Source organism: Eulemur rufifrons, chromosome 8 (assembly GCF_041146395.1).
Source record: "Eulemur rufifrons isolate Redbay chromosome 8, OSU_ERuf_1, whole genome shotgun sequence".
NCBI classification, from domain to species: Eukaryota; Metazoa; Chordata; class Mammalia; order Primates; family Lemuridae; genus Eulemur; species Eulemur rufifrons.
This window is the reverse complement of record NC_090990.1, coordinates 87741502-87763109: the sequence shown is the minus strand read 5'-3', so window position 1 is coordinate 87763109 and position 21608 is coordinate 87741502. Positions and strand designations below refer to the sequence as shown.

Here is a 21608-nt window from a genome sequence, read left to right as displayed (position 1 = left end):
ATATTATATCTAGAAAACCCCAAGGATTCAACCAAGAGACTCCTGGAATTGATGAATGAACTCAGTAAAGTCTCAGGATACAAAATAAATACACACAAATCAGAGGCATTCATATATGCTAATAACAGTCAAATGGAGAACCAAATTAAGGATTCAATACCCTTCAAAATAGCAACAAAGAAAATAAAATACCTAGGAATATATTTAACTAAAGAGGTAAAGGACCTCTATAGGGAGAACTATGAAACACTGAGGAAGGAAATTGCAGAGCATGTAAATAGGTGGAAAACCATACCATGCTCGTGGATTGGAAGAATTAATATTGTTAAAATGTCTATACTACCCAAAGTGATCTACAGATTCAATGCAATCCCTATTAAATTACCAACATCATTTTTCACAGATATAGAAAAAATAATTTTATGCTTTGTATGGAACCAGAGAAGACCCCGTTTAGCAAAAACAATTTTAAGCAATAAAAATAAAATGGGAGGTATTAATTTACCAGACTTCAAACTATACTACAAGGCTGTGGTTATTAAAACCCACTTGGTATTGGCACAAGTGCAGGGACACAGACCAGTGGAACACAACAGAAAATCCAGATATAAAACCATCCTCATATAGCCATCTAATCTTTGACAAAGCAGACAAAAATATACTCTGGGGAAAAGAATCCTCATTCAATAAATGGTGCTGAGAAAACTGGATAGCCACATATAGGAGACTGAAACAGGACCCACACCTATCACCTCTCACAAAAATCAAATCACGGTGGATAATAGACTTAAACCTTAGGAGTGAAACTATTAGAATTCTAGAAGAAAATGTAGGAAAGACTCTTATGGACATTGGCCTAGGCAAAGAATTTATGAGGAAGACCCCAAAGGCAATCACAGTAACAACAAAAATAAATAAATGGGACCTGATTAAATTAAAAAGCTTTTGCACAGCCAAAGAAACTGTCACATAAGTAAATAGACAACCTACAGAATGGGAAAAAAATTTTGCATGCTATACATCTGATAAAGGACTGATAGCTAGAATCTATTTAGAACTCAGGAAAATCAGCAAGAAAAAATCAAACAACCCTATCAAAAAGTGGGCAAACGATATGAACAGAAAATTTTTAAAAGAAGATATAAGAATGGCTAACAAACATATGATGATCTCTAATCATCAGGGAAATGCAAATCAAAACCACAATGAGATAGCACCTAACTCCAGTGAGAATGGCCTTTATCAAAAAGTCCCAAAATAACACATGTTGGCGTGGATGCGGAGAGACGGGAACACTCATACACTGCTGGTGGGACTGCAAACTAGTGCAACTCCTGTGGAAAGCAATATGAGATGCCTTAAACAGATTCAAGTAGACCTACCATTCGATCCAGCAATCCCATTATTGAGCATCTACCCAAAAGAACAAAAGTCATTCTATAAAAAAGACACCTGCACCCGAATGTTTATAGCAGCACAATTCACAATTGCAAAGATGTGGAAACAACACAAATGCCCATCAATACATGAGTGGATTAGTAAAATGTGGTATATGTATATCATGGAGTATTACTCAGCTATAAGAAATAACGGTGATATAGAATCCCTTTTGTTCTCCTGGAGAGAGTTGGAACCCATTCTACTAAGTGAAGTATGCCAAGAATGGAAAAATAAGCACCACATGTACTCACCAGCAAATTAGTTTCCCTGACCGTCACCTAAGTGCACATTTGGAAATAACACCAATTGGGTATTGGACAGATGTGGGGGTGGGGGAGGGGATGGGTGTATACCTACATAATGAGTGCGATGCGCACTGTCTGGGGAATGGACACACTTGAAGCTCTGACTCGAGGGGAATGGGGCTGGGCATGGGCAATGTACATAACCTGAATTTTTGACTTTTGTACCCCCATAATAAGCTGAAATAAAATAAAATAAAACAGACAAAAAAAAAGCAGCAGAAAAAATGACCTAAGGCTTAATCTGAAATTTATATGGAAAATAAGTGTTCACGAATAATGAATAACTAATTCAATTTTTTTATTTTATTTTATTTTATTTTATTTCATCTTGTTATGGGGGATACAGAATTTCAGGTTACATACGTTGCTCCTGTTCCGCCTTTCCCCCCAAGCCAGAGCTCCAGACGTGTCTGTTCCCCAGGTCGTGCGCATTGCACCCATCATGTAGGTATATATCCCTCCCTTCCCCACCCCCCCTTCCCGAGTCAGCACCTTCAAGTGTTACCACTCCCCAATCGGTGCACAATGCACTCATTGTGTAGGCATACCCCCATCCCCTCCCCCGACCCCCACCTCAGTCTGACATCCAATTGGTGTTGTTCCCAGATGTGTATTTAGGTGATGATCAGGGGAACCAATCTTCTGGTGAGTACATGTGATGCTTGTTTTTCCATTCTTGGGATACTTCACTTAATATAATGGGTTCCAATTCTCTCCAGGAGAACCATAGAGATGTCGTATCTTCATCATTCCTTATAGCTGAGTAATATTCCATGGTATACATATACCACAGCTTACTAATCCAATCATGTATTGATGGGCATTTGGGTTGCTTCCACATCTTTGCTATTGTGAATTGTGCTGCTATAAACATTCGGGTACATGTGTCTTTGTTAAAGAATGACCTTTTTTCCTTTGGGTATATGCCCAGTAATGGGATTGCTGGGTCAAATGGCAGGTCTACTTGAATCTGTTTAAGATACCTCCATAATGCTTTCCACAGGGGTTGCACTAGTTTGCAGTCCCACCAGCAGTGTAGGAGTGTTCCTGTCTCTCCGCACCCACGCCAACATGTGTTGTTTTGGGTTTTTTTGATAAAGGCCATTCTCACTGGGGTTAAGTGATATCTCATTGTGGTTTTGATTTGCATTTCTCTGATGATTAGGGATGTTGAGCATTTTTTCATATGTTTGTTAGCCATTCTTATATCTTCTTTCGAGAAGTTTCTATTCATGTCATTTGCCCACTTTTTGATAGGGTTACTTGATTTTTTCTTGCTGATTTTCCTGAGTTCTAAATAGATTCTTGTTATCAGTCCTTTATCTGACGTGTAGTATGCAAAAATTTTTTCCCATTCTGTAGGTGGTCTGTTTATTCTCTGGACTGTTTCTTTGGCAACTAATTCAATTTTTAAAAACGTGCAAAAATGTAGGAGGGGGTCGTGTCTTATCAGATATGTTTACATAGTTAAAGCTATAGTAATAAAATAAGTATATAGATGGTATAAGGAACAGGAAAAAAGATCAATGGAACACAATAGAGAGTTAAAAATCAGACTCATGTGTTGTCCAGAATGTGGTGTACAATGAACACGGCACCACAAATCATTAGGACAAGAGTGGATGTCTTAACAGATGGTGTTAGAAAAATTGTCTTATTACATATTTTTTAAAAAGTAGATCTCTATCTTATTCTACATACAAAAGCAAACTTCAAATATGTTAAAGTATAAAGTTTAAAAGGCAAAACCATAAAACTAATATTAAAAAATTGAAAAATATTGTTGCAATATTAGCAAAAACTAGTATTACAATTAAAGAGAAAAACACTAAATGCTTGTTAATTTTTATGAAAAGGGATGATCTACACCACTGATAATCTGAGAAAATGCAAAATACAACAAAAATGAGATATCACTTTGTTCCCATCAGATTGATTAAATTTAGGTAATTGGGTAGTACTGGTTTGGGTAAGGATATGTGGAAATGGTGCACAATACTCATTATCTTGAAATTATTAAAATTAAGATTAAGTCTACATGTATGTCTATATCTTAGAGTATATTTCTGGACTTCCCTGTCCCGTTGATCTCTCTGTTTATTCATCTGCCAGCACGTTGACATTTTCATCACTATAATTTTATAATATATTTTAATATCTGACAAGACCAGACCTCTATTGTTCATCTTTTTCAGAATTTCCATAAAAACAATAAAATCAACTTTGTAATTCTTTTAAAAATCTTGTTAAGGTTGTTTATTGGGATTTTGTGAAGTTTAAAGATTTAGGAAGAATCAGCATTCATACGATATTGAGTCTTTCTACACGGGACCAGTTTATGCCTCTTCATTTATTCAAGCCCTCATAGTCTTCCGCAGTAGCATTTCTTCATACAGATCTTTCAAAATTTTGTTAGAATTATTCTTAATTATCTTTACCATTTTTATTGCTACTGTAAAGGATATAATTTCTTTACTCATATTTTCTTTATTGATGGTTGTTTAAAATTAGAGGGCACCTTTATTTTCATTTTAATTTTTTACTAAACTATAATACTAAATGAAATAATTTTTAAGTTGTTTTCTTTTCAATGTAAACTCAATTTACAAGAAAATAAATAAAATTTTACTTCTTTCATATTTTATGTTGAACTTCTTTTATATCTCAAAGTATAAAATTAAAAGTCTAACTGCACTGGCTTCTGTTTCTAGAGAAAGTAAAATAAGAGTGATAATATTAGAATTTTTTCCATTTCACTTATTTCTGCTCCTCTCTGTTATTTTCTTTTTTATTTTTACTTTGGTTTCAATTTGATCTTTTTCTAATTACTTAAGGTGGAAACTTCAATCATTGATTTTATACCAATTTTTGTCCTAAATATAGGCATTTAAAGCTATAACTTTCCCCATAAGTACTGTTTCAATTGCATCCATAAATTTTCATGTTGTTTCATTATCATTCAGCTCAAGATATTGTCTAATTTTCCCCATAAAATGTTCTTTGATCTATGCATTATTTAGAAATATATTGCTTAATTTCAAAAACACTGGGGATTTCTGAGATACCTTGTTCATTTATAATTTAGCACAGTTGAGGTCAGAGAAAGTACTCTGTAGGATTTCAATCAATTTATTGAGATTTTCTCTATAGTTTAGTAGAGGTCTATCTTGGTGAATGTACCATATGCATTCTACAGTTGTGAGTATAGTGTTTCTACAAACGTCAATTAGGTGAAGATATTTGATAATGGTCATAAATCATATATATCTGTCCTGATTTTTTTTGTCTACTTGTTATGCCAATTACTAAGAAATGGATGATAAAAATCTCCAGCTATAATTATGAATTTGGCTGTTTCTTTGTTAGATCTGTCAATTTTTAATTCATTTCTTTTGAGTCTCTCTTCTTAGGTGCTTCAATTTATAACAAGTTTATTATGTATTTTTTACAAATTGATCCATTTATAATTATGAAGTGTCCCTCTTTATCTCTGGTAATACTCTGTTTTGGAGTCTATTTTGTCATATATTAACATAGCACATCACCTTTCTTATGTTTAGAGTTTAGGTGGTACATAATTTTCAACCCTTTTACTTTCGATCTGCATGTCTTTATATTTAAAGTGTGTTTTTATAAACAGTTTAAAATTGGTTCTTCTATTTTATGTAATCTGACAATCTCTGCATTTTATGTGAAGTTGTCAAGCAATTTACATTTAATGTAATTAATGATATAGTTGGGTTTAAGTATGCCATCTTGGCATTTGTTTTCTCTTGGATCCATCTGTTATTTGTTTCTTAGTTCCTCTTTACCTGCCTTCTTTTGGGTGAATCAATTGATTTTATTATTCCATTTAATCTTCTCTTTGACTTTTTCCCCTGGAGCTACTTGTGCATATGCATATTTTAGTGATTTCTGTAGAGATTATAATATGCATCCCTAATTTATTACAATCTACATTCGGATAATATTACTATCTCATAAACAATGGAAGTACCTTGCAGCAGTACTATTCTACATTCCATGGCCTTGCCCTTTGCAATCATGTGTATTACTTCTTCACAGGAGGGATCAGCTGAGACTTGATGTTGCTTAGCTTCTTTTTTCATGCATCTTTCCTTTCTTTCCTACAGATGTTGATCCCTAGACCACTCCCTAATAAAAATCCTGCATACTAAATTCCATCTCAGAATCCACTTCCTAGGGAATCCAACCTGTCTTAACCCAAGAGAATCACCAATTCTCCTTGTCCTTGAAAAATTCCCTTTGATGTGACTTCCACTTGAACTACAGTTCATCTTTTAAAACCCTTTGCAAGACGAGTTGGTTTGCCTCTATTTGTGGCTTCTGTCTTCCCCTCCTTTTAAACTTAGCCCAGTGCACAGTCCTATTTATTCACCTCTGTTCTGGGTTATAAGTAATATTATCAATTTGCTCCCAGGTGCCAAAAAGCTAACATTCCATCATTTACTCATGCATTCACCACACAGTTTTGAACACAACTAACAAGCTCTATGCTCAGTGCTGGACATAGAACAATGACTACGCATGGCCTCTGCCCACAAGATCTCTACAGTTTGTAGGATAGAGAGATGGAAAGTAAACAAGAGCAGTGAAGCATATAGGCACTTTGATAGAAGTGTGTGTTGAAGAGCAAGTAATCAATTATACTACCTGGGGTTTGGGAGACAAGTTCAGAAAAGGTTAGACTTTATAAAGGAAACAATCCTTGAGACAAATCTTAGAAAGTGAGTATGTACTTATTGGGGAGACAAAGTGGAGAAAGCATTTACAAAGAAGAGAAAACATGAGTTTCCTATCTGGAAAGTCATGGAGATGTGAAAACTTTGGCATATTTCAGCACTGAAAAAAATCGTTATGAAAGCTGTGTGTGTGTGTGTGTGTGTGTGTGTGTGTCTAGAGGGGTGTGGAAGATGTGATAAATGGGGAAATTCAGTCTGATGTAAGCTTATCTCTATGTCCCTAAGTCCAATCAGTTGTCAAGGCCTTTTGAGTCTGTTTTGCACTTTACTGTGTCTGTAGCACATGACTTATGACATTCTGTCTTCTACAATGTTTTTGCAAATATGCCCACTGCCATGTATGTGCCTTAAGGGTGAAGATGGTAATTCATTCATCTTTGGATCCCTCCACAGGGAAGTATATTGTTCATAGGAAGCAGTGTTTATTAAGGAGAATTAAAAGTGAAAGTTGTCATGGTGTGGAAATAATGCAAATGCTCAAAAACATGCTTCGTACTTACTGGCAACATGATATAGAGCAGGGATTAGCACACTGCAGCCCATAGGCCAAATCTGACTCACTGCCTGTTACTGTATGGTCTGTGAGCTGAGAATGGTTTTGCATTTTTAAATGGATGAAAAAAAATTTAAAAACATGAATAATATGAAAATCACATGAAATTCAAACTTCAGTGTTCATAAATATAATTTTATTGAAACACAGCTATGCTTATTCATTTACATATTGTCTGTGGTTGTTTTCATGCTAATTGCAGTGTTAACTAGTTGTGACAAAGGCTATACCGCCCACAAACCCTAAAATATTTATTATCTGACTCTTTACAGAAAATGTTTCCCAACTTCTGGTATAGAAAGGAAAGACTATGGGCTTTGGAATAAACTGGATTTGAATTTTAATCCTATATGTGTATCTCTACTAGCTATGCTATCTAAAATGCTTAGCATCTCTCAGTTTTAAGATGATAATTTTTAGAAAGAGAAAAATCATATCTCTGGGAGAGAATTTATATGAGAATTAATAGTAAAATATCTGAAACAGAGCAAATTTCAATCAAAGTGTTTCTTCTCCCTTGGTGCCTGATGTTAAGGATCTTTGAAATCCAATCAATTAAACTTGCATTGCATTTTCTGTTAAAGATTCATAGTCCATGTTTGGCTAGTTGAACTTAAAGAAAGAGAGGAAATTATGGTTAACAGGCTATGGGCTTTATGTAGCAAGGGTTTCCAGGCAGTGGTCTGTAATTTATAACTGATGTGAGGGACCCTGGTATTTAAAATACTGTGAGCATGTGGTGGTTTCTGTTAGGATTTTTAACCAGTCCAGCCTGAGCGAGACCATTCCAAATTGGCGACATTTTAGAACAGCCATGAAAATAAACATGAACATACAATTTTGCATATGTTGATGGGTTCCCCGTGAAACCAAACAAGTACTTATCGAGTATCTGCTTCTCAAATTGCTTCATTTGTTGTCTGTGCTATTTATGTTCAAAGCACTTTCTGAGCAGATTCATGCCTTCCAGTTCTTCCTCTACCCCTCAATGGCACCAAGAGTTTACAATAAGCACTTAATAAATCCTATGAGCTTGATTGATAGATATATGGCTTTTCAATAACTTGGAAGAAATCTAATAAAAGAAAACAGAAAGCCTTTCCTTCTAATTCCACATATGTTTTAATTTGTTTTCTTCCTCATGTCATATTTCTCCATCTCCAGTACTTAGTTCTGGGTTTGGCGTATTACAGGTGCTTAACAAAGGCTGAATGAATGAAGCAGCATAATATAGATGAATAAAGATGGAATTAGAGCCAAAAGGCATAAATTTGAGCTTCAGGTTTACCATTTTGTCCTTGAGTGGTGCAGAAAAAGCACTTTGAGTCTTTGCTTCTTAATTTTACTCATCTGTAAAACAGGAAAACCTAACCTTGCCAAACTCACAGGGCTATTGCAGGGATCAAATACAAAGAATACATGAGAATGTACTTTGTGAGATATAAGTGACTTTAAAATGTGTTTATCATTATAAATAACAAAAAGAATCTATATCTTATTCTATGTAAGAAAATTCTGACTTTTTTTGATGTATTGGCTCAAAATTAGAAGAAAATAAGGAAAACTAAGAGAATGCTACCTCAGTAAATGTTGACTAAAATGATAGAAATGTTGGACATGTAGCATTTGAGCAAATGAAGGCTTTTGGAAAGATAGTTTCAAGACTAATGTTTTCCAGTGCCATTGTTTCCCACTTGTGCAATAAATTTGCCTCTGAACCACTGCATACACATTATATTTGTGTATCAAGTCAAGATTGAAGTGTACTGAATGGAATAATAAAGGGGCAGAAATCCTGTAGTCCTCAGAAAATTAAAAAGAAAAAAAACCTAACCAGCTTATGTTAAACAATAAGTTCCTAGATTATTTGATGTCCTGTAGATTTGTAAAACTAAATTTTCTTAATAGATTTTGTATATTAACTTAACCTTTAATGATATTAGTAACTTATTCATACAAAGACTATTACTCCTGGATTATTTACAGTAAGAACCAGGAATGCTATGGTTCGAAATATGCACCCTAAACATTCATACATTGTAAACTTGGTTGCTATGTTTTAAGAGGCAGGGCCTTTGGGAGGCGATTGCGTCATGAAGCTCTGCTCTCATCAACAGACTAATGCTGTTACCACAGGAAGTGGATTAGTTATCATGGGAGTGGCTTTGTTAAGTGAGTGAGTTCTTTCTCACACTCATTAGTCTTTTGCCTTTCTACCCTTCCACCATGTTTTGATGCAGCAAGAAGGCCTTAATCAGATGCTGAGCAGATGCCAATGTCATGCTCTTAGACCTTCCAGTCATCAGAATCATGAGCTGAACAAATTTATTTTCTTTATAAATGACCCAGTCTGTGGTATTCTGTTATAGCAACAGAAAGCAGACTAAGACTGGGTACAAACCTAAAATATAAGATGTAGCTAATTAGAATATATCAAAAGAGTTCCAGTTGGAGATTTCTGCTTCCAGCTGTGATGGAGTAGCTTATAGTAGAACAAACACTCCCAATAAGAACAATCATAAAATATGAAATTAAGTTAAAAAAATTTTTGAAAGCATTTAAAAGCAACTAAGGCAGTCAGGACTTAAAAGCCTAATAAAACACAAAACACACATACACACACACACACACACACATTGAAGAGAATCTAACATTCTGTGCCTCTTTAATCTTTGAGGTATTTTTCAAATCCTAGGCAATGCAAAATAAGAGTATAAAAAGCCAAGCAGAAATTGATAGGAGAGAGGGCAAAAACCTAAGAAGAGTTTTTAGCAGATACACACTGCTACGGAAATAGAAATTGTGTTTCAGAGACTACCAATGTGAGGGCCTAATCTAAGCTTTTAGTTGAGACCCCTGAAGGGCTAGGCATTAGGAGAAAGAAAAAAGCTGAAAAATGTATCAGGGTTCTCAAATACAGAAGCACAAACTTGAGTCATCATAACTACTTATTGGATTAAAGTTATCTTTCCCAAATGTTAATATAGGTTAAAAAATCATCTTGAAAGGAAGATACTATTAGCCAGTGCCTCAAAAATTTATTTAGTGTCTAATATTCAGTTAAAACATTATTTGGGGGCCGGGCGCAGTGGCTCATGCCTATAATCTTAGCACTTTGGTAGGTTAAGGTTGGAAGATTGCTTGAGGCCAGGAGTTCAAAACCAGCCTGGGCAATGGTGAGACCCTGTTTCATAAAAACAAACAAACAAACCATTATTTAGTATGACAGCAGATAATCCCAAATAAATAAAAATTAAGAAAAAAATAGTCAACATAAACAGATCTCAGGTCACCAAGATTTTGGTGTTATCAGACACAGACTTTAAAATGATTATGATTAAATTTTTTAAAAAAATAGACTATAAGATGGAGAATTTCAAAGAAAATAAGAATATATAGGAAAAATTAAATAGGTATTCTGAAATTTAAAATACAATAACTAAAGTTAAGGATAAATAACAGCTGATTATATGGAACAAAATTTGGGATTATTGAAACAGAAGATATGTTAGTGTAAAATAATCAGACTAAAGCACGGAGAAGAAGGGAATAGAAAATAGAGGAAAAAGAAAAGGAGCAAAAGATACACAGCAAAGAAGTGTCATGTATTTATCATTGGCAACCAATAAGAAAAGGAAAATATAAATAACCAGATGCATTTATTTGAAACATTTTTTTCTAAGACTAAGTAAAGATATTAAGCCACAGATTCAGGAAGTTTGATGAGCCTTTAGCCGGATATATGTAAAGACAAGCAGTCTTAGGAAAACCATAGAAAGACTGTTGGAGAAAAAAGACAAAGAGAATATATTAAAAGCCCCAGAGAATAAAAGACATTGCCTTCAAAGAGATATATACATGATGTACAGCTGATTGACTCTCCAAGGAATGTATGGAAGTAAAAAGACAATGGTATAACATCTTTAGATGTTAAAAGAAAATTACTACCTAGAACTCTATAACAAAGATAGCCTCTGAAAATAAATGCAAAATAAAGATATTTTCAGGCACAGAAAAAACTGACAGAATTCATTGCCAGCAGACCCACATTATTATTAAAAGAAATAATAAATGGATTTCCTCAAGCTAAACAAAAATAATGAAAGTATAGAAATGTAGAAAGGACTGAAGAGCATAAACATTTGGGAATTTAAATTCATATTGCTTTAAAAAACCAGAAGGCCATAAATGGAGGCAAAGCATTTGAACGCAGTCTTAATAATTATGAAATAATGAGAGTACTAATCTATAGCAGACTCTTAACAAGTTAAGAATGCATGTTTCAATCTCAAGGATAACCACTTAGAAAATGAAAGTATAACTAACTGTGATGTAAATTTTAGGTGTCAACTTGACCTGATAGAGGGATGCTTAGATGGCTGGTAAAGCATTGTTTCTGGGTGTGTCTATGAATGTGCTTCTGGAACAGATTGGCATATGAGTTGGTGGACTGAGTGAGGAAGATCCAACCTCAATGTGGGTGGGCACCATCCAATTTACTGGGGACCCAGATGGAACAAACAGGCAGAAGAAGAAGAGAATTCTCTGTCTCTCTCTTCTAGAGCAGAGCATCCTTCTCTTGCCCTTGGACATCAGAACTCCAGGTTCTTCAACCTTTGACTCTGGGACTTGCACCAGCAGCCTCCTGGGAGCTCTCAGGTCTTTGACCTTGGACTGAGAAACATGTTTTTAGCTTCATTGGTTCTGAGGCTTTTAGGCTTGGACTGAGCCATGTTATCAGCATCCCATGGTCTTCAGCTTAGAGACAGCCTATCATGGTACTTCTCAGCCTTCATAATTGTGTGAGCCAATTCTCCTAACAAATCTAATATGTATACTATTAGTTTTGTGTCTCAGGTGAGCGCTAATACACTAACAAGCTAACAGAATGAGAATTTAAATGGTAAAACTACTTATTTAATCTAAAAAAAAAGGGCAAGAAAGAAAACACAAAGAACATAAGGAACAAATAACTAACAAATAGTAAGTTAGTAAGTTTAAAACTAAACATCATTAATTACATTAAATGTAATTCGATTAAATGCTCCAATTAGAAAACAAAGAATTTTAGATTGTATATATATGAAAAAACAATGATATACTGACTATGAACTAAACATATCAAATATAATTACACAGAAAAGTTAAAAGTAATAGGGTGAAAGAAGACACAGTACACAAACATAAACAAAAAGCTAGCCAGTAGAGGTATAGGTATACTAATGTCAGATAAGGTTCACAGTAAAGCAAGAAGTATTCTTAGCAATTAAAATTTTTTAAAAAAGCATTTCTTAGTTTTAAAAGAGATAGTTCACAAGGAATTTATAAAAATTCTAAAATTGTATACTGAGAGTTTCCAGTTTTCACAATTCCCATATGCACGAATATCAGTTATAACAATTTAGTTAACTAAAACCAGTCTCCTAACAATATGATTCAAATTTCAGTTAGCATAATATATTAATTGTAATGGCATAAAGTACAAACTTAGCTGCTAGCCCTTCAGTCTCAGCATCACCATGTAAATAATAAATGTGAATCATGATTGGTGACCAATCACATCACTTTGTTCAAAATCTGTCGCTGATTGGTCACTGGGTATCTGTTATTTGGGTCACACAGAGACTAAAATGTATGTAGTTCTGCTATGCTGACTTTTTGTCTCCCAGTGATATACCCACATGACACTTTACAAAACTGGATAACCAAAAGAGGAAATTGGCCAGCAAAAATTATAATGAAGCAAATCAATGAAAAATGATAATGCTTGGAAGTAAAATTTGACTCAGAAATAAATGGAGTTATAGAAGAAGTAGCTGATTCTGGGAATATTGATGCTGCTGCCTTTAAAAGACTCTAGCTATGCAGCTACAGAAAGTTAGTGAAGGTGAAATTATCAACATAAACGAGGAAAGTAGTTGTGACAGAAAGGATTAAAACATCCCAGAGGAAGGGATGTCAAGAAAAAAAATTTGCTAAAGGAACTCTCAGAAATATTTCATAACATTGAATGTGCAAAGAATGAACTGTTAGAAACTGATCCAAACTTTGCAAGGAATATGACAATTTACCAATGCACAGAAAAACTGATTGTTTTGTAATATGTCATATGACAAGGAAATGGCAAGCAATGTTTAAACCATTCTTGGTAAATGTGTTCTTTTTTGTTTTACATAAACATAAATGCTTTAATTCTCCGTGTTTCTGATGTTTCAAATTATAGTGAAATAGATACTAGTTTTACTATTTTTTTCATTTCCCTACATGTGTATAATTAAAAATAAAGAGCACTTAATGTTGCAAAAAAAATTTTAGAGGTCACAAAACAATTGCAATTTTTCCCATTGATTGTTAATTTTGTTTTGCACAGTTTCAGCCAGCACAGTCATTTTGTAATCCCACACTATCATGCACAGTGAGAACTGCCTGCATATTTTATAATACAGCCTCAAAATGTATAAACCAAAAAATGACAAAACTAAAGGAGAAACAGAAAAACCCAAGATTATGGTGAAAGATTTTAACACATGTCTCTCATTAAATGATAGAAACAGTATACAAAATATCAGGAAAAATGTATATATACAAAATATGTATGACATATGAAATTTCAAAAACATGATGGACAAACTTGACTTATCTTAATTATATAGAATGTTGTATCCAACAGTTGCAGACTACACATTCCTTTCAAAGTACAGGTAATATTTACTAATATTGACCATATGCTAATCCATAATTTAAGACTCAACAATTTTCAAAGAATTGCAATACAGAATATACTTTTGACCACAGAAGAATTTAGCTATAAGTAAAAAAAAAATTTTTTTAATGTAACCAAAAATCCACAAATGTTTTCAAGTTAAGCATCACACTTATAAATAACTCAGGAGTAAAAAAAGAAATCATGATAAAAGTTAGAAAATAGTTTTGAAATGAATGAGGAGAAAAATAAGATGTAAACTAAAAATCAATTATCTAAATATCACCCCCAACTTACTAGAAAAAGAAGAGCAAGTTAAATGCAAACATAAAAAGTAAGAAATAATGAAGAATAGGAACATATATATCTTTGGTTGGTTGTTTACAAAGATTAATAAGAGGTTAATAAAGATGATAAATGCTTAGTAAGACTGAGCAAAAAAAAAAAGAGAGAGAGAGAAGCCACAAAATAACAATAGCATGAGTGAAAAAACATACTTGAGATTATAGAAACATTACAAATAAAATAACAGAATATTGTAAAAAAAACTTGATAAATTTGATATTTTAGGAAAAAATGGACAAATTATTTGAAAACCTTAATGTAGCAAAATTGACTTAAGAAGAAATGAAAAACCTATTTTTTCTATATTTGTTTTAAATTTTAATCCATAATTTCAAGTTTTTTTCTCAATGAAAACTCTAGGCTCAGGTAGCTTTACTGGTGAATATCTTAAAAAGTAACACCAACCTTACACAAAATATGCCAAAAAACTAGGGGAGAAAAGAAACTGGTTTTAGAATTCAACCCTATCCTTGATCACAAAACCTCACAAGACAATAAAATATAGAAAATTATGAGCTTACTTCTAATGAATGTAGATGAAAACAAATCAAATTATTCTCAGACAGAATTCAAAACTATTTTTAAAGGATAACATACCTCCACATATATATTGCCAGTTGATTGATAAAAAAGATGACACAGTGCAGCACAGTGGGGAAAAGAAACTTTTAGTTTGAATAAGGGTGGTTCTAGCTTTATTGAATATCCACAGGGGAAAATATCTTGGTGCCTACCTCACACAATGCACAAAAATTCCAGAGGGATTATAGACATAAATACAAAAGGTAAAACAATAAAATTTCTAGAAGATACCATAAGAAAGCATATCTTTGCTGCATGCAAAGATTTTTTTTTATCATAGCATACAAAAAGCACTAATCATAATGGAAAAGAAGGATAAATTGGACATCAGTAAAATTTAGAACTTCAGTTCATCAAAAGATGCCATTAAGAGCAAGAAAAGTTAGGCACAGTGTTGGAAGATTTTGAAGAACATATAATTGAAAAAGAATTTATATTCAGGAGATTATAAAGAAATCATATAAATTAAGACAAAAAGACAATGCAGTGGAAAATTGAGCAAAAGACTTGACTATGACCTTCAAAAAAAATAAATAAACAGATATTCCAATGTCTGATATACGTAGAAGGCTCCCAGTCTCACTACTCATCATGCTAATATAAACTGAAACCACAGGGGCTTGCCTTTACACACCCAACAATAGGTTGAAATGAAGAACTAAACACCAGGTGTTGATGAAAATGTAAAACAGTTGAAACACTCATTAATCTCTGGTGGGAATATAAATTAGTACAACCACAATGGCAAAGTGTTTGGGTTATCTACTAAAGCTAGCCTGCTTATGATCTAGCAGTTCCAAATACACCCATGTGTTTATACATGATCACGATAAGAAATGTAGAGAAATACTTACAGTGGAACAATTTTTAATTGTGTAATAGAGAAAAAACAGAAATAACCCCAACATTCATCAACATTAATATGATTAAATATGTTGTGATGTATTCATACATTGGAATGCCACACTGCAATGGAAATGAACACTACTGCTAAGTCAAGCAGCATGAATGGATCCCACAAACAGTAATACAATGTTGAATAAGAAGTAATCACTCATAAAGAGTACACACTGTAAAGTTTTTCATATAAAATTTTCATATAAACCAATCTATGGTGATAGTAAAAGCAGCAGATACCTCAGTGGTACTGTAACTGAGAAGGGGCCTGAGAGAGCCCTGTGGGGGGTGACCTACATGCCCTATTTCTTGATCTGTGTGGTGCTTAGAAAGGATGTTCACTTTGCAACATCCATTGAGCTGTGTGCACTTCTGATTTTTGCACTTTTTGTGAGTATGTTACACTTTGGTAAACTGATTACTCATACAGAAAGGAGTCCAAAATTAAAAGAGAATGAAAATAAATTCAAAATATAAAAACTCTGAAATGAAGAAATAAAATTTCCTGACAAGCCATCCAAATGCACCATTTTACACACACACATGTACACACACACACATCCACACACCCCTATTTACAGCCCTCACAAAAAGCTTCTGGGATGCTTACTTTAAGCCAGACCTCATCTTCTTTCTGCAGGCTGCCTTCCGGCTGCTCACTGCCTTCCTCCTGAGTTCTGTCTCCACTGGTAACACAAGGAAACCAGCCAGGGAGGGGATGGTGCTTGGGTAAATCTGGATGGTATGACGTGCAAACCTGAAAGGCAATTCAACCACACATTATTAATACAAGTGTAGAGTAGGAGAGATAAGTAAAGACAATGAAACTCTCCATCTAAGAACCAAAGTTTTTCTCTTTCTGAGTGTCTGAAAATCACATTATTGGCAGAAAACTTTTCTCAATGTATAGAAGAATTTCTCAGTGCTCTCTATTAACATCAAGACATAATTTGCCAGGGTATAAAAACACAAACAACAACTTTCAGCTCATTGTCAGCCCAGGGATCTTGCCCAGAGAATAGTGCTGGCACATTTCAGGTGACTGCTCCCAGGATCAGCCGCAGAAGTCGGTGAGGATGAAGGTCCTTACCATGCAGCATCGACCAGCCCCAGGGGTAAGGCTGCTGATTCAGGTAACCGCTGAGCATTCAGCTGTGCAAAGGAGCCAGAGAAGTAAAACCCCAGGAAATTTCTCCCACTTCACTCAGGGAAGACAGACAGGCTAGACTAAAAGCCACTTCAGAGAGCTGTCACTAACTCAGAACCTCTCAACTTTCCTGGCTTCCTGTCACTGGGTGCCAGAACTAGATGGAAAAAGTGCCAGAATGAGGCTGAGAGAGTGTGGCAGAGATGTCTGGTTGCCTAACCATATCTATTTACCCTCATTTTCTTATTAACAAACTCCAGTTTTGTTCAAGGTGACAGCGTATCCAGTTATAAATGCTCAGCTGTTACAACTAAGGATGATGAAGTGGATTTGACCAATGAGATGTGGGTGGAAGTCTATGGTGTTGAACTTCCAGAAAAACTGCCATTTTCCCAACAAAAAGGGAAAGACTCAGCTGGTTGGCATGCACCTATTTCCCTTTGGTATGCCCCCTTCTTCCTATTTGGAATGCTGACTTCATGCCTGGGGCAGCAGCAGCCATATTATGCACACAAGGAAGAAGGCTGCAAGCCATGAATGGAAGACCTGGAATCCACAAGCCACCGGGGTCCTTGATGAGACCCTTAAACTGGAGCACAAACTGGCTGGCCCCTCCTCAAGTCTAAAATCCTTTATTTCATTCTGGCCTAAACCTAGAAGGCTAAATCTCACTTCTGTGAAAGGACTGTATTGCCTATTGAATGAAATAGGCAATTTCATTTGAGGCCGTTCGCTTGAGGCCAGGAGTTCAAGACCAGCCTGGGAAGCATAGAGAGACACCTGTCTCTCCAAATAAGAATTAAAAAAAGGTGGTGTGCACCTGTAGTCCCAGCTACTCAGGAGGCTGAAGCAGGAAGATCACTTGAGCCCAGGAATTCGAGGCTGCAGTGAGCTATGATCATGCCACTGTACTTCAGCCTGGGTGACAAAGTGAGATCCTGTCTCTAAAATAAATAAATTAGCTAATTAAATTAAATTAAATTATCCCAAACGCAAAGCCAAAGCGTAATTTCTGATATGTTTACTAAGTTAAATTTCAAGATGCTTGTATATACCTTGAAGTCAGCCCTTGCATAGTCAAATGTTCCTGCATAAAACTAGTGAGGGTAAGAGGGGTGAGTGGGGAGGTGGGATTTATTCATTGCTAACCTGGAAGCTTTTCACTTAACATTACCTTGTTCTGAGATTAGTAAGGACAAAATTTGAAGTCAAAGTCTGGAGTAAGACATAAGCTCCTACCAAGCATCTGGAGCAGTCACTTCACCGTTTTGCTCAGCCTCAACACTATTCATCTGGCTTAACTTACCATGGAATGAGGTTCTCCGGTTACCAAGGAAACAGGACATTTCTTCTTGTCTTCATTAGAGGAGTAAGCCTGGCTGGCCCACAGATCCAGGTGTCCTTTGGGAGTGTAGAGACCACAGTCTACGATGCTGGTTTCCCTCTCAAAAGGCTCACATATCCCATCTCCCTCGTACATGTAGCAAAGGCTTGGCTCCCCTGGCAAGAGATAGTGCGTGACACTGAAGGAGTGTTTTTGTATGTGTCATGGAAAAAAATTCACATGAGAGTGTCCACGGCATTTCTTCTCCAGCCCACTGAAGAGAATTGTATAATTGCCAGCCAATCTAACGCACACCCCAAACACACAGATGCACACCCCCCGCACGCCCCTAAGAAGAAGGATTGTTTTTCATTAGGAAAGAGTTAGAATCCAACTACTAAATAACGGTATAGCAAGGCTTGGGAATAGGGAGAAGGAACGGGGAGGAAAAGAGTAGCTGTAGGCTGAGCATAGAAAGACATTTTAAGTAATAGTTGGGTGAGATACTTAGGGGAAGCTAGACATGTAAGGGAGATAGGTAAAAGAAGAAAGGGAATTTAAATAAATGGCATGATGTATTATGTATTTGAACCCCCTTCATAGTTTTTGAAATATTCAAGTATTTGAGGGGTTTCTTTTCCACCACTTTTTGCCGCTGAATTGTGTTTCTTCAACTGTGTCACTCCTCTGAAACTGGACACTATGGGCTCCGGCTTTAAAGGATTACACACGTATTATTTCATTCAGCCTTAGGACAACCATGTGAAGTGTGTATATTTTGTTTCTTTTGTGAATCAGAAACCTGGGTCTCAGTGATTTAGGTGAGTTCCCAAAGGACCCTTGACTGGTGAGCAGTAGAGCTTGGGTTTGAGCCAGGCACACAGAACACAGTTTCAGTGAGCGCTCTAGCACTCACATAGCCTCCTGCGGAGAAAGAGGGGGCTGTCTTAGAAACCAAACAAGTGAGAAATGAAAATTTGAGAAAAACCGTTGGGGTTGTAAAGCAAGCTTATATGCGCTGGACAAGTTCCATACCTGCTCAAAGGATAACTCCTGATAAATGGCTAGAACTGACTCTGTAGATAGGTAGACTTGCTTTCTTCAACTGTAGAAAGCAGAGAAGCAGTTGCAAAGCCATGTATTAAGTTCTATTGCATTTTCTACCAAAACATGGGACAATTTACTATTACCAGCACAATTCTAATTACCCATTTCTGCTTAAAATAATAAGGCATGAAAATAAGATCAAGATTCTAAATAAATTAACACCTAGGCACATATTCAATAACATCATTACTAAAATTTACTGTTACTAAATCATTCTTTTCACTTTTAATTCTTCACAGCAATACCACAGTGCTGTTCCAGTGATTAGTCTGCTACTCATCAACATATAGTTACTAATTTCTTTTCTTATTAATTCCCTCAAGTCTAAGACCCTTCAGTGGCACATTGATCTCCACCTGCCAGAAATAATCACTGTTCATAGGACTTGGTTCTAAGACTACTTGGGGCTTTCGGCTGCTGCCTTCTGTCAAACCTGTGGCCTATTCAAGCCACTGCCCCAAAGCTAGTGTATGTGCATTTGGAATCACTTTCCCATGATGCTGCCTTTCTCTCTCTCTCCACCTCCATATATATATATAGACAGAGAGAGAGAGAGAGAGAGAGAGAGAATTTTGTTTTGCCATTTTGTTCTCTTCTTCTATTTATAACCCAGGGACTGCTCCTTCTTAGTTCTTGTCTCTGTTTTTTCACCAGGGACTTAATATTTTTGTCTGTGATTTTTTTTCAAATCCATCTGAAAATAGTAGACTACTTTAAAAATACATTTTATGACAGTTCCTTCAAACCTAATCTTTTGAGAAATAATGGAAGAAAAATATGTGCTTAGCACATGATGAACTTACAGCTCACTGAAAAAGATGTCTAGTGGTGGCATATACCATTTTAATTTTCCCTTGTAAATAATTTTAATATAATATTAAATATAGTAGTTAAGTATAGTTAAAATAATTTAGACATAGTCTCACTGAAGTTATAGGCTAAAGAAATATGAACTGAACTTTATGGGATCAACTGTGATACGAACAAAGTAAGGTCTGTTCTTTGGTTAAATGAGACTTGAGCTGCACTGGGGAAAGCACAGTGTTTGGAGAATATATATTTATATTCCGTATGAGACCCCATGTGGCTACCAAAAAGGAACAGTGCAAACTGAGGTGGCGTCAACAAACACTCGTGCACAGAAGAGGGAGGTGATCAGCTCAGGGCGTTCTGCACAGCCAGGCCACATCTGGAGTATTGGGTTCTTCTCTGGGCATTGACCACACAAAGTGTGCCAGTTTGGGGTAAATAGGAAAGGGTCTGGAAACCTAATCACATGAGGGATGTTTGGATTGGAAAGGAGAATAATGGGGAGGCATTTCAAATATCTGAATAGCAGTCAAATAAAACAGGAAAAAAAAAAGTATTCTCTGTAGTTTCATAGCAAGGAAAACGCACTTGATGAAGCATGAGGGAAGTGTGTTCCAGGGCTGGCAATGCATAAGCCTCGTTGTACGCCCTTGGAGGTGTCACTAAATTGTTCTAAGCCTCAATTTACAAACCGGAATAAGAGAGAAGAATTTTATAACAGATCAGACCATTTTTAAACAGGATGGTCTGTTTCAAGGCACATTCTTCACTACTATAATTATGTAAGCAGAAGCTACAGGTCCATCTCTCAGGATTTGGTAGAAGGGATTTCTGTAGGAGAGTGAAGCTAGACTCTAAGTCATTGCCAGACTTGTACTCCTGAAGTGATCAGGGTCTCCATCAGACTCACGGTGCACAACAGGCACTGAGTACCTAGTACACGACAGGCATTTGTTAAACGGATGGATGGATGGATGGATGACCACCAAGATTCTCTGATTTAGCTCTGGCTTTAGATGGCAGAGGCATTTGTGTGTTCTATGTAATTATAATCATATCCTACTTTATCTTAAGACTTAGAGACATTAAAATATTTTTAAATGAACTGCTATTTAAAATAACTTTGATGTGTAGTTATGTGCCACAAAATCATTGCAATATATGTAGATGGGAATGGGAAATAATCTCCATCTAAGAAACCCGTCAATGATGGTTTTAACCAGAATTGGGAGAAGTGCTGTAGACTGCCTCCCTGAGTGTCAAGGGTCTAGAGTCAGTCATTTTAGACTCTAAGTCAAAGTTATAATTCATTACCAGTGATACACCAAGACTAAAAAATATTCTGACCCTCTGTTACCCATCAGGATCTTATTTATTCAACATGTTACCAAGAGGCTTGCACTGCCTTTGGCTTAGAATTTGTATGTAGGATCTACATAATTGTGCTACTTATCTGACATTTTGGTGTTACATATGAAGACTCAAGAGAAATCCCTGCTCACGTTAAGCCAGGGAGCAATGTAACTTAATGGTTTAACATGTAGATTCTAGAGCTGTACTTCCTTAGTTCAAATCCTGACTTTACTATAATACTTCAAGCTGTATAAGCAAAAGCAAGTTATTTAACCTCTT

At 35.5% G+C, this 21608-nt stretch overlaps 1 protein-coding gene across 1 annotated transcript in view; it reads right to left on the bottom strand.

Annotated features, from left to right (window-relative positions):
- The window catches only part of PAPPA2 (pappalysin 2), a 306873-nt gene that overhangs the window by 123708 nt on the left and 161557 nt on the right, over positions 1-21608 (bottom strand). The window contains exons 10-11 of the mRNA XM_069478386.1: positions 18042-18235; positions 16199-16345 (exon numbers count right to left, since the gene is read on the bottom strand). Of these exons, the coding sequence (XP_069334487.1) occupies positions 16199-16345; positions 18042-18235 (341 nt within the window). The remainder of the gene's footprint in view (positions 1-16198; positions 16346-18041; positions 18236-21608) is intronic.